This window comes from Pristis pectinata, chromosome 2, assembly GCF_009764475.1.
Source record: "Pristis pectinata isolate sPriPec2 chromosome 2, sPriPec2.1.pri, whole genome shotgun sequence".
NCBI lineage: Eukaryota > Metazoa > Chordata > Chondrichthyes > Rhinopristiformes > Pristidae > Pristis > Pristis pectinata.
The window spans coordinates 10,123,508-10,149,388 of NC_067406.1; the positions used below are offsets into that span (position 1 = coordinate 10,123,508).

Consider the following 25,881-nt stretch of genomic DNA (forward strand, 5'->3'; position numbering starts at 1 on the left):
AACTAATCCATAATAATTATCATTGGTTTCGATTTTGCACTTCATCAAGGTGGGCAAATGATGCATTCTCTTTTTTTTATCAAATAAGTAATCATTTCCATAAACTAAAAGATGAAAAAGCACTCCGTCTGCAGCAAACATGAACACCAAGAAATTCAAACCCCAAAACAACACCAGTGATGGCCTCTCATGCGTTACTGAGAACCCGCTATAAATGCCTGAGCTTTTATTCTACTGGTTAAGATGTTTAACCCAGGTGACCCCGAGCTGATCAGGTCCCAGTCTACCGCTGGAACAGAAGGGGTGGATCCCCCGAAATCCTAATCAAAGTTCCTCCCTGAGGCAATACTGCCCAAAAATGGGACATTATTGGCTCAGAGTATCCACCATTACACGTCTTGCAAATTGTTGCCAAATAGTGCAACTGCTTGGAGAGTCTTTAGTGTACCGGTTGTAAAACACTGGTCTGGTCTCAGCTGAATTCTGGTCGTGTTATTGCAGAATAACGAGTAGCCACTTGAGAAGGTCCAGAGGAGATTTACTAGAATGGTTCCTGGGATGAGGGGACTATGTTTACAAAGATTGGAGAGGCAGGGACTGTCTAGAGGAGAAGGCTGGGGGAGATGAAGTCTATAAAACAATGAGGGATTTGGACAGAGTGAATAGTCGTAAGAGTCATACAGCATGGAAACAGACCCTGCAGCCCAACTGGACCATGATTCTCACCTGAGCTAGTCCCATTATCCCGTGTTTGGCCCACATCCCTCTAAACCTTTCCTACCCATGTACCTGTCCATGTACCTTTTGAATAGAACATAGAACAGTACAGCACAGAACAGGCCCTTCAGCCCACAATGTTCTGCCAACATAGCTAATCCCTCCTACCTACAAAATGCCCATATCCCTCCATGTTCCTCTCATTCATGTGTCCATCCAAGTCCCTCTTAAAAGCCCCCAATGAATTTGCCTCCATCACCCTATCAGGCAACGCATTCCCGGCATCCACCACTCTCTCAGTAAAAAACGCCTGTTCTGAACCTACCCCCTCTCACCTTAAATACATGCCCTCTGGTATTTGATCACTTAATAATGGGAAAAGGATATTGCCTGTCCACCCTATCTATGCCATTCATAGTTGTTGTTAATGAACCACTTCCTCTGGCAGACCATCCTCTGGGTGAAAGGTTGCCACTCAGGTTCCTATTAAATCTCTCCCCTTTCATCTTAAACCCTCCAGTTCTTGATTCCCCAATCCTGGGAAAAAGACTGTGCACATTCACCCTATCTATGCCTCTCATGAATTTATGCACCTCTGTAAGATCACCCCTCATTCTCCTAATCTCCAGCGAATTGTCCCAACCTGCTCAACCTCTCTCCATAACTCAATCCCTCGAGTCCCAGCAGCATCCTCATAAATCTCTGCGCTCTTTCCAGCCTAATGGCGCCTTTCCCATAGCAGGGTGATCAAAACTGAACACAATGTTCCAAATGCGGCCTGACCAGCGTCTTGTAGAACAGCAAAATTACATCCCGACTCCTATACTCAAGTACCCTGACTGATGAAGGCCAGCGTGCCAAAAGCCTTCTTCACCACTAGTGACAGGATGCTCCCTTTGGTGGAAGGGCTGAGGACCAAAGCTCACAGGTATAAGGGGAAGGGTGACAGGCGGACCTGGTTAGAATCTGGAATATGTTGCCTGCACAGGTGGTTGACGCAGGTTCCATTGTGGCCTTCGGGATTGGAATTGGACAATTATATGTTGAGGAAAAATTTGCAAGGCTATGGAGAAAGGCAGGGGGCTGGAAGTAGTGAACCTGTGCGATGTGACGGGCCAAATGGCCTCCTCATGTATCATAACCTTTCTCTGATCCTCTGCAGAGACCTGCACTTACCTTACACAACCTCAACACAAGCCACGTGCTCCATTGCCAATGAGGGCCTTTGAAATCTAGTCACTGTTGTAGAACCATAAAAAGTATGACACAGGTCACTGTGTCCATGCTGGTTGACAAAGAACTCCCCAGCCTAATCCCACCTTCCAGCACAGGGTCCATAGGTTTGTAGGGAAAGGCTCTGCAAGTGCACATTCAGGCAGAAAGTTCCAGCAGCTCATCGGGAAACGATTTCCTTATCTCCCTTCTAATTCTTCTGCCTGTTACTGAAAGTCTACGCTGCCTGGTTACTGACACCCCTCTTGAGGGAGACAGGTAGTTCGTACATTCTACCGATGTCCCTCAGCCTCCTCTGCTCTTGGGGAAACAACCTCAGCTTATCCAATCTTTCTTCATGGCTTGAGTTTTCCAGTTCTCTCAAAATTCTTCTTCCTGAGGGCAGGCACGGTAGTGTAGCGGCTAGTGTGACGCTATTACAGCGCCAGTGACCTGGGTTCCATTCCCGCCGCTGTCTGTAAGGAGTTTGTACGTTCTCCCCGTGTCCGCGTGGGTTTCCTCCGGGTGCTCCGGTTTCCTCCCACATTCCAAAGACGTACGGGTTAGGAAGTTGTAGGCATGCTACGTTGGCGGCGGAAGCGTGGCAACACTTGTGGGCTGAGAAGTAATGCAAAAAGACGCATTTCACTGTGGGTTTCAAGGTACATGTGACTAATAAATAAATATCTTATCATCAGGTTCTTGAACTGACCTGAAAACCCCTAACACTACCTCCGACTTTATTTCCTTCCTTCTCTCCTTCATCTTACGCTGGCGTTGTGTTTATCTAGTTGTGCAAGTAAAATTTATGTTAATTTATATCTGCCATGTTCGTAACATATTGTACTGCTGCTGCACAGAGCTAATTTTCATGGCATTTATACTCTGGGTTTGTACAGCTATAATAATAAACGTGAACTTAAAATCTTCTCTGCATTGCCTCCAGTGCAATCACTGTTAGGTGAGCCCAGACTATAATGTTAAGAAAGACAGAAGTCCTTCATACATACAGCAAACTCCCACATTGCAATAACAATTAGATGACCCATTTTAGGTATTGGTGGAGGGATAAAGTATTGGCCAGGAATTTGGAGATGACTTGCTTACTTTCCAGAAAAGAGCTGTGAGATATGTCTCATTGCCTTGAATGGGTTGATGGACCCTCGGTTTAGTTGGGGGATGGGCAGCGTGACCATTGACCCTGCAGCACTCCTGCAATCTTGCATTGGGCGTGTTGATCTGGATTTTGGGCTGAAGTCTCTGAAGAGCAACTTGATCCGACAAACTTCTGACTTGGTTACCAGAGTATTGCTGACCGAACCAGGTGAACATCACCATTCTTCCATTCAGTTTAATAGAATTTTAAAAAATACTAATCAATTAACAATGTATTTCATTTATTTCACAAAATAAACACATTCTGCATTGTACTTCACTGTACATTCAATGCATATAATCCCTTGACTCATCCAATATATAGCAACATATATGCTCCCACTCAACTTTTCAAAGGACAGGCATTGCTTAATTGCATTTGTTTATATTGAATGCTCAATGGGAAACTACATTACAAGCAGAATACTGAAGTACAAAATAGGGAGAAAGGGGGGAGTGTGCAAGGGACAGGAAAAGGGATATGGAGAGAAGGGAAAAAGTAAGAGAAAGGAAGAGAGAAAGATTGATGGGGGAGGGAAATTTAAAAAGAGAGGAAGGGGGAGATAGAAAAAAGAGACGGAGAAGAAGTAAGAAAGAATACAATCTTTGTTTATGGTTGAATTTTGCAAGTTATTTCACAGCTTAGCTAGTGCGACATTGTGTGTTGACCATCGAGGCTGAAGGTGCTACAGTGTGCTGGTGCCAACTAATCAAAACCCTGCCAGTCACTTTGTTCAGAGTCGTACTCCAATTCTGAGCCGATGCACTTGACACCTTCCAACAGCATGGGAGTCCCGTGGAGTCGATCTGAAACACATAGAAGGAGATTGAGAACGGTGAATTAATCAAGTATATGAATAAAAGTGGCCTCAACCCAGGTTATAAGGAACAGAAGCCATGCGACACAGGAATTTGGTGACAACTGCCCAAGACCGCAAGAAGTTGCAGAGAGTTGTGAACGCAGCCCAGTCCATCACACAAACCAGCCTCCCCTGCACCGACCCTGTCTACACTTCACTCTGCCTCAGGAAAGCAGCCCCCTCCCACCCCGGTCATTCTCTCTTCTCCCCTTTCCTGTTGGGCAGAAGATACAAAAGTTTGAAAGCACGTACCACCAGACTCAAGGACAGCTTCTGTCCTGCTGTTATCAGACTCTTGAACGGACCTCTCATAAGCTAAAGATAATCTTCCCATCTACCTTGTCATGGCCCTTACACCTTATTGTCTACCTGCACCACACTTTTTCTGTAACTGCAACACTATATTCTGCGTTATTTTCTTTTTACTACCTCAATGTAATTATGTATGGCATGATCTGCATGGATAGCATGCAAAACAAAAGCTTTTCACTGTATCTCAGTACATGTGTCAATAATAAACCAATACCAATACCAACATGCTTGCTTTTTTCTGCACAAAAGTGAGATATGTTTCATCTCCCTGGCTGGGCTTAAGAGCCCTTGATATAAATAGGAATGTGTAACTCATGAGACACAAAAAATTCTGCAGATGCTGGAATCTGGAGCAACGCACAAAAAAGTGCTGGAGGAACTCAGCAGGTCAGACAGAATCCATGAAGGAAAAAAAAGTCAACACTTTGGGCCAAGACCCTTCATCAGGACTAGAAAGGAAGAGGGCAGAAGCCAGAATAAGAAGGTGGGGGCAGGGGGAGGAGGAGATGGTCTTGCTAGGGTCGCCCACATTCCAAAAAAGAGGAATTCAGAAGAATCCTTTTACAGTACCATTGGCAGTGCAGTACCCCCGCACTCTTGCACTGCAAGCGATGATCTGGATTTTGGGCTCAAATGTCTGGACAGATAACCAGATCCAACACAAGAAACCAGGAGCAGGAGTAGGTCATCAGACCACACAAGCTTGTTCCCACCATTCAGCATCATCATGGCTGATCTATGCTGGCCTCAGCTCCTCAGACACCTACTTGGCTCTTCTGGGTCTTTGAAAGAAAGACTTACATTTATACAATGCCTGTCACATCCTCAGATGATCCTTGCACTCTGGATACTTCTGAGATGTGGAAAATAAGAACGTGGGGACAGGAGGCACACATTTAGTCCCCAAAGCCTGCTCTGCTCTTCAGTAATAATACTGAATTGGTGTATTTTAGTGTTCAAGTCTCTGCAGTTTTAACCAGAGACATCCAATATCAAGTTCAAGTGTATTGTTGTCATCAGCATACACACACAGGATATAAATGCCATGAAAATTAGCTGTTTGCAGCAGCAAAACAGTACTTTACAAGATGGGGACAAACATGTTAACATAAATTAACATAAATTATGAAAGGTTATTGGTCATTGATTTCAGGAAAGGGGGCGGTGTACATACACCTGTCTACATCTACAGTGCTGAGGTCGAGAGGGTTGAGAGTTTCAAGTTCTGAGGAGTGAACATCACCAATAGCCTGTCCTGGTCCAACCACGTAGACGTCATGGCCAAGAAAACTCACCAGCACCTCTACTTCCTCAGGAGGCTGAAGGAATTCGGTATGTCCCCTTTGACACTCACCAACTTTTATCGATGCACCATAGAAAGCATCCTATCTGGATGCATCATGGCTTGATACAGCAACTGCTCTGCCCACAACCGCAAGAAACTGCAGAGAGTTATGGACGTAGCCACATCACGGAAACCAGCCTCCCCTCCGTGGTCTATACCTTTTGCTGTCTTGGTGTAGCAGCCGGCATAATCAAGGACCCCACCCACCCGGATCATTCTCTCTTCTCTCCTCTCCCATCAGGCAGAAGATATAGGAGCCTGAGCGCACATACCACCAAGCAAGGACAGCTTCTATCCCACAGTGATAAGACTATTGAACGGTTCCCTCATACGATGAGATGGACTCTTGACCTCACAATCCACCTTGTTTGACCTTGCACCTTATTGTCTACCTGCAATGCACCTCCTTGTAGCTGTGACACTTTACTCTGTATTGTGTTATTGTTTTTACCCTGTACTACCTCAGTGCACTGTGTAATGAATTGACCTGTACGATCGGTATGCAAGACAAGTTTTTCACTGTAGTGACAATAATAAACCAATACCAATACATTTTATTAAGAGCATGGAGTACCTGGCCATAAGGAACGGATCGAACAGCAATCCCTCAAAACTTTAAGGGAAGTGCAGTGTTAAATTTCTCCATAGTCACTGGATCAGAATTTCAGGCAGGCATCCAGGCTAATACAATCAAGTGCTGTTCAATATTAATTTGATGAGTGGATTAACCACCACTAAACATTGCTAAGAGTGAGAAACAAGATCAGAACTGCATGTCAGGAAGCCTAATCCAATAGTTCACTTGCACTGGTATCAGCCACAAGAACTATACTCTTAACTCTACCTCTCTTAGTTATTCTGTTGTTGTCACTTTAGTGGTCAGCAACAAAGTGGAAAGTGTGATAAAGTAGTGCAAAGTGGTCATAATGTTGCTGTACTGCGGTACTGATTTGATTTGTGCAGGTTGGTTCAAGAACTGAAGGGTTGAAGGGAAGTAGCTGTTCTTGAACCTGGTGTGTGGGACTTCAGGCTTCTGTACATCCTGTCCGATGGTAGCTGTGAGAAGATGCAAGGCCCGGATGGTGGAGATCTTTGATGATAGATGTTGCCTTCTTGGGGCAGCGGCTCATATAGATACTACTGATAGATGAAAGGAATGTGCCAGAGATATCTTGGGCAGCTTCTTGCATTCCTGCGCATTTGAATCACCGTACCAGACCCTGTAGTTTTTAGCATTTGGTTATCAATCGTGGCTTATCTTTTTTATTCTTCAGTAAGAGTGCCTATAAAATGGCTTTGAAACGTTGAGGCGCTACGTAAATGGAAATCACCATTGTTTCAGTAAGGAACCCAAATCCAAGACTGGGTGGAAGGAGAATTGTTTCCAGTAGGTGTCAGCACAGCACCAACTCTGCCAGTGGATGGACGAAGCAGAGAGCATTAGTCTTTGGATAAAGTGTTGTTGAGCGTCTGGTTCACCAGAATCACGCCTGTTTACAACAGTGAGGGAGACACAAGATGCAAAACAGTGATAAAAGTACAGAGGAATCTCTTCACCCAAGTAATTGTCACTGGGCCAAGCTCTCAGCTACAGTGATGGATGCCGAAAGCCCAAATTAAAGACAACATGCATTTATATAAGATATCTTTATTAGTCACATGTACATCGAAACACACAGTGAAATGCCTCTTTTGTGTAGAGTGTTCTGGAGGTAGCCCGCAAGTGTCGCCACACTTCCGGCGCCAACATAGCATGCCCACAACTTCCTAACCCATACGTCTTTGGAATGTGGGAGGAAACTGAAGCACCCGGAGGAAACCCACGCAGACACGGGGAGAACGTACAAACTCTTTACAAGACAGCGGCCGGAATTGAACCTGGGTCTCTGGCACTGTAATAGCGTTATGCTAACCGCTACACCACCGTGCCTGCACTTGGTTTAGTAAAACATTGCAGGGTACCATCATCGAAAATTCAAAAACCAGCCAAGTAATGGCAAAGGGTGATCAAAGAGGGAGGATCTGAATGTCTGAAGGTGGGACATTCAGATGGTAGAGAGGTTTAGGAACAGAATTCCAGAGATTAGGATCTAGGCATCTGAAGGCCCTGTAAATCTGCAAGGAGCCAACATTAGAAGAACAGAAAGATCTCAGGTGCAAGAAATGGTACGGGAGAAGGAGGGAGGGAGAGACAAACTTGGGCTCTTTTCTCTGGAGCGGTGGAGGCTGAGGGGTGATCTGTTGGAAGTGTATAAAATTATGAGGGACATAGATAGGGTGGACAAGCAATATCTTTTTCCCATTACTGAGCAATCCAATGCCAGAGGGCATGCATTTAAGGCGAGAGGGGATAGGTTCAGAACAGACGTGAGGGGTAAGTTTTTTACTCAGAGTGGTGGATGCCTGAAATGCATTGCCTGAGGTAAATTCATTGGGGGCTTTTAAGAGGGGCTTGGATGGGCACATGAATGAGAGGAAAATGGAGGGATATGGACATTCTGTAGGTAGGAGGGATTAGCTATGTCGGCACAACATTATGGGCCGAAGGGCCTGTTCTGTGTTGTACTGTTTTATGTTCTAATAAAGCATACACTCACACACATCTACTGGAGCACATTCTGTCCAGTTCTGGAGCACCGCTTTATACAGGGAAGCAATCTGGGTTCTTTATTGACAGTCTGATGTTGTGCAAGCATTTATTTTATTTGCTGCTTTGCATGAGCTGCTTTGCATGAAGCAGTTAGGTCCTCAATAGTAGCACAAACTGGCGCCTCCTGACCGTAAAAGTTAATACTATTGCTGAGCTGCAGCCTCGGTCCATGTTGCGATTGAATATTAATACAATCCACAACAATCCTACTTATGTGACTGAAAAATGCCTCGAGCTTCCAGATAGATAATGTCACCGCATAGAGGTCAGGAACATAACTGAGGAGATTATTCCGTCGATAATTAGCCACACGTTTCACTAAAAAATGCAACTACAAAATAATGGGTTGTGCTGCATTCTATTTAGGTATTGGGAATCGAGGGACATGGGTTGGTGCAGTTAAGTGGTACTGAGGTATAAGGTTGGTCACAATCTCACTGAAAGGCAGAAAAGGCAGCTGAGTGGCCGATTCCTGCTTCTATTTTTTTATATTATATCACCAATCGCTTGTACAGGTTCAACCACACAGATGCTGTGCCCAAGAAAGCACATCAGCGCCTCTACTTCCTCGGAAGGCTGAAGAAATTCCGCATGTCCTCAATGACCATCAGCAATTTTTGTAGATGCACCATAGGAAGCATCCTATCCGGATGCATCACAGCTTGGTATGGCAACTACTCTGCCAAAGACCACAAGAAATTGCAGAGAGTTGTGAACGCAGCCCAGTCCATCATGAAAAACAGCCTCCCCTCCATTAACTCCGTCTACACTTCCCGCTGCCTCGGGAAAGCAGCCAACATAATCAAAGACCCCTCCCACCCCGGTCATTCTCTCTTCTCTCCCCTCCCACTGGGCAGAAGATATGAAAGTTTGAAAACACGTACCACCAGGCTCAAGAACAGCTTCTGTCCTGCTGTTATACGACTCTTGAACAGACCTCTTGCATGATAAAGTACTCCTGATTTCTCAATCTACCTCCTCATGGCCCTTGCACTCTATTTGCCTACCCGCACTGCACTTTCTCTTTAACTATATTCTTCATTCTGTTATTGGACTTTTTTTTCTTTTATACTACCTTGACGTACTTATGTTCGGAATGATCTGTCTGGATGGCACACAAACAAAAACCTTTCCATTATATCTCAGGTGACAATAATAAACCAATTTCCAATTGTGTAATAATATGACAAAGATGTAACTAGAGGCTTAAAAAGTGAATAACTTGTTTTTCTCTGAAACATCATAAACTTAAGGAGCTTTGAATAAAATGGACGTTGCATGCCTGCACACCACCACATCGTTTCATTCAATAAAACGACTTGGCTTTATAGAGATATTTGCAAGGCAAAGGATTATTCTTAATTTTTACAAACCACTGGTTAAGGCCAAAATGTCTCCCCCACCATCACCTGCAGGCTCCCCTCCAGTGGGGCACCAGTCTGACCATTGTCAGTCCTTCATCAGTGAGCCTAAATCCTGGAAGTCCCTGCTCAACATCACCTTTACCTGAAGGATTGTGCGCTTCCACCATTTTCGCAAGGGAAATTAGAGATGAACAATAAATTCTGGCTTTGCCGGGGATGCCTTCAACCCATAAAAGAATAAAACTAAAAGGTGTAATTCTGACCTTGTATGGTGTAAATCAGAGCTGGGTTGCCTGAAGTTTATAGACACATGGTTCATCTTCCACCCCAGTGTTCCCCAAACCATGCACTCAGTGCAACAGCTGGCACACAGAACATTACAGCACAGTACAGGCCCTTCGGCCCACAATGTTGTGCCGACATTTTATCCTGCTCTAAAATCTATCTAAAACTTCCCTCCTATATATCCCTCCATTTCTCTATCACTCGTGTGTCTATCTAAGAGTCTCTTAGATGTCCCTAATGTATCTGCCCCCACAACCTCTGCCGGCAGTGCGTTCCATGCACCCACCACTCTCTATGCAAAAAACTTACCTCTGACATCCCCCTTATACCTTCCTCCAATCACCTTAAAATTATGCCCCCTTGTGTTAGCCATTTTCGCCCTGGGAAAAAATCTCTGATTGTCCACTCGATCTGTGTCCTATCATCTTGTACAGTTCTATCAAGTCACCTCTCATCCTCCTTCTCTCCAAAGAGAAAAGCCCTAGCTCACTCATAAGATATGCTCTCCAATCCAGGCAGCATCCTGTTAAATCTCCGCTGCACCTCTCTAAAGCTTCCACATCCTTCTATAATGAGGCGACCAGAACTGAACACAATACTCCAAGTGTGGTCTAACCAGAGTTCTATAGAGCTGCAACATTACCTCACGGCTCTTGAACTCAATACCCCGGCTAATGAAGGCCAACACACCATATGCCTTCTTAACAACCCTATCAACCTGTGCGGCAACCTTGAGGGATCTATGGAGGTGGACCCCAAGATCCCTCTGTTCCTCCACACTGCTAAGAGTCCTGCCATTAACCTTGTATTCTGCCTTCAAATTCGATCTTCAATCAAGAAGTTGCTTTTTACAATGTAATCAACTCACCTTTATTACTGTGTTTGGGTAGCAATAAAGTTCCTCTCTTTATATGTACTAAGTCTGTTCTGAATGGTGTTATACAGTTATCTGAATCCTTGCCAAAAGTTCTTTAGTTCTCTACGTTGAGAAAATAATCCTTCATGCTTTTTTCCTTAATCGGGCCATGGGCTTGAGCAAAGTACTTTGAAGCATTTCTAAATCTCCATAAAAACATTCCCCTGAAATTTGAACGGCTTTGTCTTTTTTAAGCATTGGAAGTATTTACAGGAGGCGCTGCCTCAGGAAGGCAACATCCATCATCAAAGATCCCCACCATACGGGCCATGCCATCTTCTCGCAGCTTCCATCGGGCAGCAGGTACAGAAGCCTGAAGTCCCACACCACCAGGTTCAAGAACAGCTACTTCCCTTCAACTATTCAGTTCTTGAACCAACCAGCAAAACCCCAATCACTACAGTTTAGCAACACTGTGACCATTGCACTAAAATGGACTTTGTTTTTTGTCCTAATTGTGTTTTTTCTTGTAAAAATTGTGTATAATTTATGTTTTTCTTGTGAATGCTACTTATATGATGCCATGTGCCTGTGATGCTGCTGCAAGTAAGCTTTTTTATTGCACCTGTGCACACATGCACTTATGACATTTACCCTGTTGCACTGAGTGCATGGTTTGGGGAACACTGGGGTGGAAGATGAACCATGTGTCTATAAACTTCAGGCAACCCAGCTCTGATTTACAGCGGCAGAAGTTGTGGGGGCAGATATACTAGGGACATTTAAGTGATAGAAAAATAGGGGGCTATGTGGGAGGGAAGGGTTAGATAGATCTTAGAGCAGGATAAAATGTCGGCACAACACTGTGGACCGAAGGGCCTGTACTGTGCTGTAGTGTTTTATGTTCTATGTTCTAAGACAACACTGGAAAGGGTATAAAGAAAGTTCACCCAGAATCTGGAAAGATCATGGTCAATCTACGCTGACCTCAACTACTCTTCTGTACCAGTCCCCTTTACCCTCAGCTCTTCGATCTTTCAAATTTTTAATCAATCTCTACCTTAATGATCCGGCTTCCATCACCGGGAACAGAGAATTCCAGAGATTCACTACTCTCTGAGAGAAGGAATTTCTACGCACCTCAGTTTTAAATGACCAGCCCTTATTTTGAATCTAAGGGGTAGGACTAATCAGTCTTTGGATGAGCCAAATAGCCTCATAGAGTCAGAGTTATACAGCATGGAAACAGGCCCTTCGGCCCAACTGGTCCATGTCGACCAAGATGCCCATCCAAGCTGGTCCCATTTGCCCATGTTTGGCCCATATCTCTCTAAACTTTTCCTATCCATGGACCTGTCCAAGTGTCTTCTTGTTAATGTACCTGCATCAACCACTTCCTCTGGCAGCTCGTTCCATATACCCACCACCCTCTGTGTGAAGATGCTGCCCCTTTTAAATCTTTCCCCTCTGACCTTAAACCTATGCCCTATGGTTTGGACTCCCCTATTCTGGGAAAAGACTATGACCATCCACCTTATCTGTGCCCCTCATGATTTTATAAACCTCTATAAGGTCACCCCTCAGCCTCCCACACTCCAGGGGAAACAGTCCCGGTCTATCCAATCTCTCCTTATAACTCAAGCCCTCCAGTCCTGGCAACATCCTCGTGAATCCTGTCGGCAGTCTCTCCAGCTTATTCTCATCCTTCCTAAAGTATGGTGACTAGAACTGCACATAATATTCCAGATGCGGTCTTACCAATATCCTAAGCAGCTGAAACATGACACACTCAGTGCCCTGTCTGATGAAGGCAAACATGCCATACACTTTCTTCACCAATCTGTCTACACTTTCAGGGAATCGTGGACTTGTACCCCTACGTCTCTTTGTTCTACAACACTCTCCAAGGCCCTGTCCTTCACTGGGCGAGTCCTGCCCCTGGTTTAACTTCCCATTGTGCATCACTTTGCACTTGTCTGAGTTAAATTACATCTTGCCCACTTTCCCAGTTGATCTAGATCCTGTTGTAACATTAGACAACGTTCTTCACTCTTCACCACACCACCAATTTTGGTGTGGTCTGCAATCTTACTCATTATGCCAGCTACATTCTCATCCAAATCATTAGATTAGACAACAAACAGCAGGGGACCCAGCACCGCTCCCTGCGGCACACCACTGATCACAGGCCTCCAGTCTGAAAAATAACCCTCCACTATCCCCCTCAGTGGCGCGGTTGTGAGACTGGCTTGACTTCCATGGAAGAGGGACTTCAATGGCGTGCAGGTCAAACTTGTCACCATAAGGAGGGATATGGCAAGTTGTGGTGAAAAATGATTCAAATCCTTAAGAGCATGAACAAAAAATGAGGCAGCTCTCTCCTCCCACAGCGGAAACAATCCAAGGAATAAGTAATAAGGGAAGAATAATGAAGTCAGCTCAGCAATGGAAACAATTAGATTGGAACATGGATGTGGTCAAGCAGAGATATAACCATGGAAACATCTTTCTCCTACTTCTGTAAATGAGATTTTGTTATTTGATCAAGTCAGTGATGACGCAAGCACATTTATCACCCATTACGAGTGCTCCAGGGCTGGGCCGCCTGCTTTTTAATAACTTGAGTAGCGTATCTGGAGTTAGTCCTGTACATTGGAGCTGTGTGTTGTCAGACTGAACAAAATTAGCAGATCCCTCTGTATTTGGTCAGGTATCAGGTCATTAACGACCAGATAAACTCAGCAACTTCCATGGTGAGGCCAACAGCATGGATTACTAGTCCAGTAAGGTTACTGAACCTATTTTAACCAGTGTTCTGGAGCAATAAACAATCTTGCTGGAGGATCTACAGGGCAAAAGGAATTGTGAAATGCTTCGGGTCAAAAGCCCGTATCAGGATTGGTCAATGTTTCAGGTTGAAACTATCTGAAGAGTCTCCATTATCCCTTTTCCTCTTGAACTCCTCACCCCTGTCTGATGACCCTTTCCCATGTCTCCAACATTCCCTTTCCTCTGGACCATCACCTTTGGGCTTTTTAACCCTCTCAAACTTGCCGTCCTAAACTCAGGCCATCCACATTTTCCTGCCCATTCCCCAGTCGTCTAACTCATTCTGTATCACTCTGATCACTTCCAGTCCAACACCTCTATTTTAAAATACTTACACTCGTTTTCCAATCTCTTTACAATTTTGCCTTTCCTTCCCTTTATTACTCCCTCCAGCTCCACAGAGCCCTGGGACCTCAACTCTCCTCAAAGACTTGGCTTCTTACACATTCCTCATATTCCACCAGTGACAGATGTGCCTGCAGTCATCCAGGCCCTCAGAAGTTTCCCCTCTAAACCTTTGACTCTCGAGTAATGAAGAACCTGGAGTATTGTGTACATTGGTTACCCTGTTATAGGAAAGACGGCACTATGTTGCAAAGAGAGCAAAGAAGATGGCAGACCAACATATCTAGCGGGCAGCGTCGGAGCGGGCAGCTGAGTGAGAGGGAGCAGAGTGGGTTAGGCTTTGGCTCAATGGGCTTCGGCGAGAGCAGGAAAGAGGCGAGACTAATAGAGAGGGGGTAAGTTATTAGTTTATTTGTTGAACTCAGTGGTATTCAGCAAGATGCATTTAGGGTTGGTCTTATGTTTGAAGTGTCAGATGTGGGGACCCTGGGAGACTACCAGACTCCCCGATAACTACATCTGCGCAAAGTGCACCGAGATGTGGCTCCTCAAGGAACGGATTGAGAGTCTGGAGCTGCAGCTCGATGACCTTCGGTTGGTTAGGGAGAGCGAGCAGGAAATAGATAAGAGTTATAAAAAGTTTGTAGACAGCACCTCTGTGGCGGTCCCCCTCAAAAACCGATATCTCATTTTAGATTCGGTTGGAGAGGATGACCTGATAGAGGAAGACCTCAGCAACCGGGACCTTGGCACCGTGCCTGGTACTGTGGTCCAGCAGAGGAAGCGAAATGCAGTGGTTATTGGGGATTCTATAATAAGGGGTACGGATAGCAGATTCTGCGAAACCGACAATGAGTCTCGGATGGTGCGTTGCCTCCCTGGTGCCAGGGTACGGGATATCACGGACCGGGTCCAGAATATTCTGAGGGGAGAGGGTGAGCAGCCAGAAGTCTTGATACATGTAGGTACCAATGATGTAGGTAGAAAAAGAGAAGAGGTCCTGAAGGAGGAATACAAGGCATTGGGGAGAAGGTTGAGAAGTAGGACCTCAAGGGTAGTAATCTCAGGATTACTACCTGTGCCACGTGTCAATGATAGGAAGAATAGAAAGCTCTGGCAGATGAATGTGTGGCTGAGTGACTGGTGCAGGGGGCAGGGCTTCAGATTTTTGGATAATTGGGACCTTTTTTGGGGGAGGCAAGACCTATTCACTAAGGATGGGTTGCACCTAAACTCCAGAGGTTTCAATATCTTGGCGGGAATGTTTGATTTAGTTGTAGGGGAGGGTTTAAACTGATCTGGCAGGGGGATGGAAACCAGGATGTTAGGTTACAAGATGCTAAGGTAAAGGAGGGAGTTTATAGAAACAAGTCCAATGAGGATGGCAAGAAGGACAGGCAGGTGAGAAGTCAGGATAATTTGCTGAATAATAGAAGTACAACAAGTCAGGATGTTAGGATACAGAATGTTAGGATAGGGGATGAGGTATATAGGAACATGTCTAAGGTAGTATGTAGTGAAGATGGTAAGAAGGATAGACAGGTGGAAAGCCAGGATAATCTGCTGAACAATAGAAGTACAACAAAATTAATAGCAGATACCGGACTAAACGTACTATATTTAAATGCACGTAGCATTAGGAATAAAGTAGATGACCTAGTGGCACAACTACAGGTTAATAAATACGACATTGTGGCAATCACTGAGTCATGGCTTTATGATGGATGTGATTGGGAACTGAATGTCCAGGGGTACACAGTGTATAGGAAGGATAGGCGGGTAGGCAGAGGGGGAGGTGTGGCCATGATGGTTAGTAGTGATATAAGATCAATAGAAAGGAAGGACATTGGGTCAGAAGAGGTGGAATCCTTGTGGGTGGAGCTCAGGAATAGCAAGGGTAAAAGGACAATAGTAGCAGTCATATATAGGCCCCCTAATAGCAGTCAGGAAGTGGACGATAAGTTGCAGTTTGAGATAGAAAAAGCATGCCAGAGTGACAATGTGAAGATAATTATGGGGGATTTTAACATGAAGGTGGACTGGGAGATCCAGAATGGCGGTAGTACTCAGGAGAGGGAGTTTGTGGAATGTCTAAGGGACGTTTTTCTAGAGCAACTTGTTGAAGAGCCCACCAGGGTATCGGCTGTTTTGGATTGGGTGCTGTGTAATGAACCGGAGGTGATTAGGGAACTAAAGCTAAAGGAACCACTGGGAACCAGTGATCACAATATGATTGAGTTCAGTTTCAAGTTTGAGAAGGAGAAACTGATAACTGGTGTATCGATATTTCAGTGGAACAAAGGAAATTACAATGGTATGAGAGAGGAGTTGGCCCTAATTGATTGGAAGAGTAAGCTGGCTGGAGGGACGGCAGAGGAGAAATGGAAGGAATTTCTACAGGAAATAAGGAAATTGCAGGATAGATATATTCCAAGAAAAAAGGTTTTTAATGGAAAAAAGGCACAAATGTGGATAACGAGAGAGGTGAAGGCTAAAATAAAGCAAAAGGGGTGGCGTACAAAGAAGCAAAAATTAGTGGGAAAACAGAAGACTGGGAAGCTTTTAAAAACCTGCAGAGAGAAACTAAGAAGGTCATTAGGAAAGAAAAGATGAATTATGAAAGGAAGTTGGCGGATAACATTCGAAAGGATCTAAGAGTTTTTTTAAATACATAAGGGTAAAAGAGAGACACGGGTTGATATAGGACCAATTGATAACGGTGCAGGAGCTATTATAAATGGACGATAGAGAGATGGCAGAGGAATTGATGAATATTTTGCATCGTCTTCACCATGGAGGACATCATGGAGTCTCACGAAATGGAACTGAGTTCAGTTAAGATTACTAGGGAGAAGGTGCCAGGAAAAACTAAATGGACTAAAAGACTGATAAGTCTCCCGGACCAGATGAGGTGCATCCCCGGTTCTGAAGGAGGTGACTTTAGAGATAGCGGAGGCATTGGCGATAATTTTCCAGGAATCGATAGATTCCGGCATAGTTCCGGAGGACTGGAGGGTCACAAATGTAGTTCCGTTGTATAAGAAAGGTGGGAGGCAGCATAAAGGAAATTACAGACCTATTAGTCTGACGTCAGTGGTGGGAAAGTTATTGGAATCTATCCTCAAAGACGGGGTTATGGAATACCTAGAGGCGCAGGGCAAGATAGGTCCTAGCCAACATGGTTTTGTGAAGGGAAGATCCTGCCTGACCAACCTATTGGAGTTTTTTGAAGAAATCACAGGTAAGGTGGATAAGGGAGAGGCGGTAGATGTTGTGTATTTAGACTTTCAAAAGGCCTTTGATAAGGTGCCTCACAAGAGACTGATTAATAAGATGAGAGGTCATGGAATTACAGGTAGGATAACAGAATGGGTGGAGCATTGGCTGTTGACAGGAAGCAAAGAGTGGAAATAAAAGGATCTCGTTCTGGTTGGTTACCGGTTACTAGTAGTGTGCCACAGGGGTCCGGTTGTTGGGACCGCTCCTTTTTACCTTGTACATTAACGATTTGGATGATGGAATAAATGGTTTTCGTGGCTAAGTTTGCGGATGACACCAAGATAGGGGGAGGAGTAGGGAGTATTGAAGAGATAGGAAGGTTGCAGAGGGACCTAGACAGTTTAGGAGAATGGGCAAGGAAATGGCAGGATGAGATTCAATGTAGAGAAATGTGCAGTTGTACACTTTGGAAAGCAGAAATAAGCGGCAGATTATCATCTAGGAGGAGAGAAAATTCAAAGTACAGAAGTACAAAGGGACTTTGCGTACTCGTGCAGGAAACCTTAAAGGCTAAGCGCCAGGTCGGATCGGTGGTAAAGAAAGCGAATGCTATGTTGGCATTCATTTCGAGAGGTATAGTGTATAAAAGTAAGGAAGTGTTGATGAGGCTCTACGAGGCACTAGTGAGGCCTCATTTGGAATATTGTGCGCCGTTTTGGGCCCCACATCTTAGGAAGGATGTGTTGATGTTGGAGAGGGTTCAGAGGAGATTTACGAGGATGATTCCAGGAATGAAAGGGCTTACGTATGAGGAGCGTTTGTCGGCTCTTGGACTGTACTCGCTGGAGTACAGAAGAATGAGAGGGGACCTCATAGCGACATTTAAAATATTGATAGGAAAGGACAGAGTAGACGTGGCTAGGCTGTTTCCCTTGGTGGGTGAGTCCAGGACCAGAGGGCACAATCTTAGAATTAGAGGGTACAGTTTCAAAACAGAGATGAGGAAAAAACTTCTTAGCCAGAGGGTGGTGAATTTGTGGAACTCCTTGCCACGTACAGCAGTGGAGGCCAGATCAGTGGGGGCGTTCAAGGAGGAGATAGATAGATACCTAAATAGTCAGGATATCAAGGGATATGGGGATAAGGCCGGTAATTGGGATTAGAATAGGTTTTTTTTCTTCTTTCCCCCATTCCCCATTTCTCATTTCTATTTCCCTTTCCTTGGAGCAGACTCAATGGGCCGAATGGCCTGCTTCTGCTCCCTTGTCTTGTGATCTTGTGATCTTGTGAAGATTTACAAGAATATTGCCAGGACTCGAGGGCCTGAGTTATAGGGAGAGGTTGGGCAGGCAAAGACTTTATTCCTTGGAGCGTAGGAGACCGATGGGTGACCTTATAGAGGTGTATAAAACCATGAGGGGCATAGATGGGGTGAATGCACTCAGTCTTTTTCCCAGGGAAAGGGAGTCAAAAACTAGAGAGCACAGGTTTAAGGTGAGAGGAGGGACAACTCCTTCACACAGGTGGTGAGTATATGGAATGAGCAGCCAGAGGAAGTGGTTGAGGTAGGTACAATCATAACTTTTAAAAGACACTTGGGCAGGTACATGGATAGGGAAGCTGAGAGGGAGATGGGCTAAACGCGGGCAAATGGGATTAGCTTATATGGGCATCTTGGTTGGCATGGACGAGTTGGGCCGAAGGGCCTGTTTCTGTGCTGTATTACTCTATGACTCTATAAATGTCACAGCACTAGAGGCCATTAGCTCCATCAGGTCAATGTTGGCTGCTAACAGAGAAATCCTATGAATCCTATACATCAAAGAGCCACCAATTATCCCTATGGTGCTGATCCAATTTCTTTTCAGGAGCCCGGATTGACTCAGTTTTCACCATGGCTACAAGCACAGTTCCACATCTCCGATTCTATCTATGTAAAAAGGTTTTTTTTATCTCACATCCTCCTTGTACCTTTTACCCAAAATGAACTTGAACATCTACTAACCTTGCAGCTCAAGTCCTTCATCCTGGAACCATTACAAAAAACCCGTCAATCCTCTTTGAGCAAGCTTTTAGTCATCTAACCTAATACCTCCTTACATTGCCTTGATGTTAAAGTTTCCCCTCAACGCACTCCAGCAGAGTGTGTTGAATTGATTTACGGTATTAAAGAGGCCATACAAGTGTTGCTGCTGATCAATCATATTGGTCCAGAAGGCACAGCTGAATCTGCATTGATTTATACCAAGTGACCCATAGTAAAAGGGAGACCAAGACTGCACAGTAATCAAATGCCGGCTGCTCTCAGGTTATATTTTAGTGGCTCTGTTACAAGCTGATAAGACACCACATGCTATGAAGAATGGTGCACAGATGGTACAGAGTAGGCTGATGCCTTGAGTAAAAACAGCAGTGAATTATATTCTGTATTCTGCACAAATGCATGGCAGCCTTCGGCAAGTGGAAACAGTTCCATAAATCACTTGGGTTACGTGGTGATGGTACAGTATCGAGGAGAGTAACCAATGCGAAGCCACAACACTTGCCCCTTCTTGATTGAAACGTAGGGCTTGCAAGCATTTTGTTGGGATTTTACAACAGCCATTTGCCACCCAGACTGAGTAAAGTCAAAGCCAAGTTTACACACAAGTACATGTATGCATGGGTGTAATGCAAAACTTACTTGCAGGAGCGTCACAGGGACATAGAATTAGAGACACAACATTCATAAGAAAAACATAAATTAGTACCGTAAATTAGTAAAAATAAATTATCTATGTAGAACATTGAACAGTACAGCATAGGACAGGACATTCAGCCCACAATGTTGTGCTGACCTATATAAACACCTACTCCACGATCAATCTAACCCTTCCCTCCTACACAGCCCATAACCCGCCATTTTTCTTACATCCATGTGCCTATCTAAGAATCTCTTAAATGTCCCTATTGTATCAGCCTCTACCACCACCCCCGGTAGTGTGTTCCAGGCACCCACCACTCTCTGTGCAAAAAACCCACCTCCCCTAAACTTTCCTCCTCTGACAAACTGATGTCCTCTGGTATTGGCCATTGCTGCCCTGGGGAAAAGGTGCTGTCCGTCCATTCTGTCTATGCCCCTCATAACCTTATACACCTCTATCAAGTTGCCTCTCATGCTGCATCACTCAGAAGAGAAAAGCCCGAGCTCATTCAACCCTTCCTCATAAGGCATGTTCTCTAATCCAGGCAGCATCCAGGTAAATTTCTTCTGCACCCTCTCTAAATGTTCCACATCCTTCCCATAATGAGGTGACCAGAGTTAAACACAATACTCTTAAGTGTGGTCTAACCAGAGTTTATAGAGCTGCAACATTATCTCGCAGCTCTTGAACTCAGTCCCCCGACTAATGAAGGCCAGCACACTGTATGCCTTCTTAACCACCCTATCAAGTTGGACAGCAACTTTGAGGGATCTATGGACTTGGACCCCAAGATCCCTCTGTTCCTCCACACTGCTAAGAATCCTGCTATTAACCTTGTACTCCGCCTTCAAGTTTGTTCTTCCAAAGTGCACCATTTCACACTTTTCCGGATTGAACTCCTTCTACCACTTCTCCGCCCAACTCCGCATCCTGTCTATATCCAGCTGTAACCTACGACAACCTTCTACATGATCCACAACACCTCCAACCTTCCTGTCAGTTGCAAACTCACTAACCCATCCCTCCACTTCCTCATCCCACTCATTTATAATTATACAAATTATACAAGAAAGAACACAATTAGAACAAAAAAAGTCCATTGTAATGCAAAGTGGTCAAGGTGGTCATAGTGTTGCTATACTGAGGTAGTGATTAGGATTGTGCAGGTTGGTTCAAAAACAAAATGGTTGAAGGGAAGTAGCTGTTCTTGAACCTGGTGGTGTGGGACTTCAGGCTTCTGTACCTCCTGCCTGATGGTAGCTGTGAGAAGATGCCATGGCCTGGATGGTGGGGATCTTTGGTGATCTTTGGTGATCTTGCCTTCACGTACATACTACTGATGGGGAAGGATGTGCCTGTGATGTACTGGGCAGAGTCTACTACTCTCTGCAGCTTCTTGCGCACTCGAATTGCCGTTCAGACCATGATGCAAACAATCAGGATACTTTCAACAGTACATCTGTAGAAGTGTGTTAGTGGTCAGTGACATGTTGAACCTTCTTAACCTCCTAAGGAAGTAAAGACGCTGGCACACCTTCCTTGTGATTGTACTTACGTGTGATTGCATCTATGAAGTCTATCAATTTCATTTCCCCAATTTCAAACTTCCATTCACCCACTGTTGCAATTTACTAGGATGCTACCAGGAATGAGGGAGCTTTTTATTTTATTTATTCAACGGATGTGGACTTCGCACACTGAGCCAGCATTTAATCGCCCATCCCCAACTTCCCTTGGGAAGGTGGTGGTGAGCTGCTTTCTTGAACCGCTGCGGTCTTGAGGTGTGGGGACACCCACAATGCTGTTAGGAAGGGAGTTCCAGGACTTTGACCCAGCGACGGTGAAGGAACGGAGATATATTTCCAAGTCAGGGTGGTGTGTGGCTTGGAGGGCAACTTCCAGGGGGTGATGTTCCCCGTGCTTTTGCTGCCCGTGTCCTTCCAGGTGGTAGAGCTCGTGGGTTTGATGTGTAAAGAGTCTTGGTGAGTTGCTGCAGTGCATCTTGTAGACGGTACAAACTGCTGCTACTGTGCGTCGGTGGTGGAGCGAGTGAACGGTTGTGGAAGGGGTGCCTATCGAGTGGACTGCTATCTCCTGTATGGTGTCGAGCTCCCTGAGTGCTGTTGAAGCTGCAGTGAAGCTCAGTTATTGGGTGAGAACGGGGGTTATGTGGGAAGAATGGATGAGCTGGGTTTGTTGTCAATGTAAAGATAAAGGCAAAATTTAACAGTCATTAGAGTCATAACTAATATTGATAAAGTTAAGAGAAAATGCTCCTAGTGGTAGAAGGCTCAGTAAACAGAAGGAGGGCTTCAGGTGATCGCCAAAAAAACCAAAGTTGACCTGAGGAAACATTTTGATATCAAGCCCAAGGAATTGATCTGGCTTGAAATGCACTGGCTGTGAAAGTGAAGGAAGCAGTTTCAAGAGTAACCTTCGAAAGATGCCAGCCGGAAGAATGGAGGGGGAGATATACGAGGGCAATGAATAAGGAGCAGAGTCACTAATGGGGTGCAACACAGAGGAGGGCATTGTGCAATGAGTCATCACTGACTCTATGCAAGAATCTGATAATGTCACGTCGCCACCTGTTTACCATAACCCTCCGAATTCTTCCATTACAGATACCTTTCCAGTTCCCTTCTGTGAGCTAGAGTTGAAGCTGCCTCTACTCCTCCCCCAAAGTGCATTCCCAACAGCAACCACGAACTGCATAGAGAAACAAGGGTTTCGACAGTTTCTTTCCTCCCACAAATGCTGCATGACCCGCTGAGTTCCTCCAGCACATTGTAAGTCTCCATCTACTTTTGATTAATAGAACATAGAACACTACAGCACAGTACAGGCCCTTCAGCCCACAATGCTGTGCCGACATTTTATCCTGCTCTAAGATCTATCTAACCCTTCCCTCCCACATAGTCCTCAATTTTTCTATCATTCATGTGGCTATCTAAGGGTCTCTTAGATGTCCCTAATGTATCTGCCCTCACAACCTCTGCCGGCAGTGCGTTCCACGCACTCACCACTCTCTGTGTAAAAAACTTCCCCCTGACATCCCTCTTATATCTTCCTCCAATCACCTTAAGATTATGTCCCCTCGTGTTAGCCATTGTCGTCCTGGGAAAAAGTCTCTGACTGTTCACTCGATCTATGCCTCTTATCATCTTGTACACCTCTATCAAGTCACCTCTCTTTTGCCAATTACCTTCGTAAAGCCATAGAGTCCCAGAGCACAGAGAAATGCCCTTCAACCCACGTCATGTCAACCATAATGTCTATCTTTACTAGTCCCATTTACCTGCATTTGGTCCATAACCGTCTATGTCTTGGTCATTCAAGTGCTTGACAAGATGCCTAGTAAATGCTGTGAAAGAATATGTTTGAACATACTTTCTTCCCCTTTCCCGCACCCCCCCCCCCCCCCCCCACCAATCACTACATCGATTGGCTGTATGTGTAAGATGAAACGATTTGTTTTGGAACAATAAATCCTCACACAGTGACACAGTAAATAATTAATGGTAGAACAGAAGGTGCTGCAAAGGTTCACCAGACTGACTCCTGGGGGAAGGCGGGACTGCCAGCTGGGGAGAGATTAGACCGATGAGGTTCGTATTCATTCAGGTTTAGAAGAATGAGAGGAGCTAATTGAAACTTGTGACATTCTGACAGGGCTGGATACACAGGTTGTAGTGATAATGTTTCCTCTAGCTATGTGGTCTAGAACACAGAACAGTACAGCACAGTACAGGCCCTCCGGCCCACAATGTTGTGCCGACCTTTATAAACCTACTCCACGATCAATCTAACCCTTCCCTCCTTCACAGCCCATAACCCTCTATTTTTCATCCATGTACCTATCTAAGAGTCTTTTAAATGTCCCCATTGTATCAGCCTCTAGCACCATCCCCGGCAGGTGTAAAAAACCTATCTCTGACATCCCCCCTAAACTTTCCTCCACTCACCTTCCAAAGGATGTCCTCTGGTATTGGCCAGTGCCGCCCTGGGCAAAAGGTGCTGGCTGCCCACTCTATCTATTCTTCTCATAATCTTATATACATCTCTCAAGTCACCTCTCATCCTGCGTCGCTCCAAAGAGAAAAGCCCTAGCTTGCTCAACCTTTCATCATAGTACATGTTCTCTAATCCAGGCAGCATCCTGGTAAATCTCCTCTGAACCCTCTCTAAAGCTTCCACATCCTTCCTATAATGAGGCAACCAGAACTGAACACTAGAATGAGGGGTCAGACTATCCACATGACCATTGGTAACATTTTTCTTTTGAAGTCACAGCTGGACAACCAATTTTAAAAAATGCACTGGGTGACACCCAGGACATTCCAACTCAGAGGGGAGCAGGAGGGCTTCCGCCAGAGCACACTTACCCAGCACTCTGGCCTGCAACGTCACCTTCACTGAGGCATTGTCCTTGATCTCACTGGTGATCACCATCTCCTCCCTGATCACCCCTTCCTTGTGGGCAATGTACTCGCACTTCATTCGGTGACCTGCATGAGAGTGGAACAAGAGGCCATTAGTGTCCATGGGACCTGGGTCCTTAAAATTTCAACAACAATTACTTGCACTGAGAGAGGATTTAAGAGCATAAGGAACAGGATCAGCAGTAGTCCATATGAACAGTTAATAAACAAAGCTGATATGATCTCGACACCTATTCCACTTGAATCTTCTAAAGTCCAAATATCTACTCATCTTGGACGTGTTCAGTTAATGGGTTGGCCTCCCTGGCTCTTTATAGAACATAGAACACTACATCACAGTACAGACCCTTCGGCCCACAATGTTGTGCCGACATTTTATCCTGCTCTAATATCTATCTAACCCTTCCCTCCCACATAGCCCCCTATTTTTCTATCATTCACGTGTCTATCTGAGAATCTCTTAAATGTCCCTAATGTATCTGGCCCCACAACCTCTGCCGGCAGTGTGTTCCACGCACCCACGACTCTCTGTGTAAAAAACTTACCCCTGACATCCCCCCTTACACCTTCCTCCAATCACCTTAAAATTATGTCCCCTTGTGTTCACCATTGTCGCACTGGGAAAAAGTCTCTGACTGTCCACTCAATCTATCATCTTGTACACCTCTATCAAGTCACCTCCATCTTCCTTCTCTCCAAAGAGAAAAGCTCTAGCTCGCTCAACCTATCCTCATGAGATAGAGATGTCCAAAAGTTCACAAAGAAACTCCTCTTTATTTTGGTATTGGCTTATTATTGTCATACGAGATAGTGAAAAGCTTTTGTTTGCATGCCATCCACACGGATCACTCCATAAATAAGTACACTGAGGTAGTAAAAAGAAACAGAATGCAGATTATGGCATTACTGTTGCAAAGAAAGTACAGTGCAGGTGGACAAATAAAGTGCAAGGGCCATGACAAGGTGGACGGTGAGATCAAGAATTAATCTTTAGCATATGAGATGTCCTTTCAAGATTCTGATAACAGTGTGATAGAAGCTGTTCTTGAGCCTTGTGGAACGTGTTGCCAGGCTTTTGTATCTTCTGCCCGATGGAAGGCGAGAGAAGAGAGAGTGACGTGGAGGGAGGGGTCCTTGATTACGTTGGCTGCTTTCCCAAGGCAACGGGAAGTGTAGACAGAGTCAATGGAGGGGAGGCTGGTTTGTGTGATGGACTGGGCTATGTTCACATGGGCAGAGCAGTTGCCACACCAAGCTGTGATGCATCTGATAGGATGTTTTCTATGCGTGACCTCTTATTCTGAAACTTATATTCCTTACTTCTAGACTCCTGCACCAGGTATTGTTATATTATTGTCACTTGTACCGAGGTACAGTGAAAAAAAGTGTCTTGCATACTGTTCGTACAGATCAATTCATTACACAGTGCACTGACATAGTACAGGGTAAAAACAATAACAGAATACAGAGTAAGGTGTCACAGCTACAGAGCAAGTACAGTGCAGGTAGACAATAAGTGCAAGGTCATAACAAGGTAGATTGTGAGGTCAAGAGTCCATCTCATCGTATAAGGCAACCATTCAATAGTCTTATCACAGTGGGATAG

At 44.9% G+C, this 25,881-nt stretch overlaps 1 protein-coding gene across 4 annotated transcripts in view; it reads right to left on the reverse strand.

Annotated features, from left to right (window-relative positions):
• Nucleotides 1-3,305: 3,305 nt before the first annotated feature.
• The window catches only part of adissp (adipose secreted signaling protein), a 121,194-nt gene continuing 98,618 nt past the window's right edge, over nt 3,306-25,881 (reverse strand). For all 4 annotated transcript variants that reach the window (XM_052010544.1, XM_052010543.1, XM_052010541.1 and 1 more), the window contains 2 exons: nt 24,219-24,341; nt 3,306-3,891 (listed from right to left, as the gene is read on the reverse strand). In XM_052010544.1, the coding sequence (XP_051866504.1) occupies nt 3,791-3,891; nt 24,219-24,341 (224 nt within the window). In that variant the 3' untranslated portion in view covers nt 3,306-3,790. The remainder of the gene's footprint in view (nt 3,892-24,218; nt 24,342-25,881) is intronic.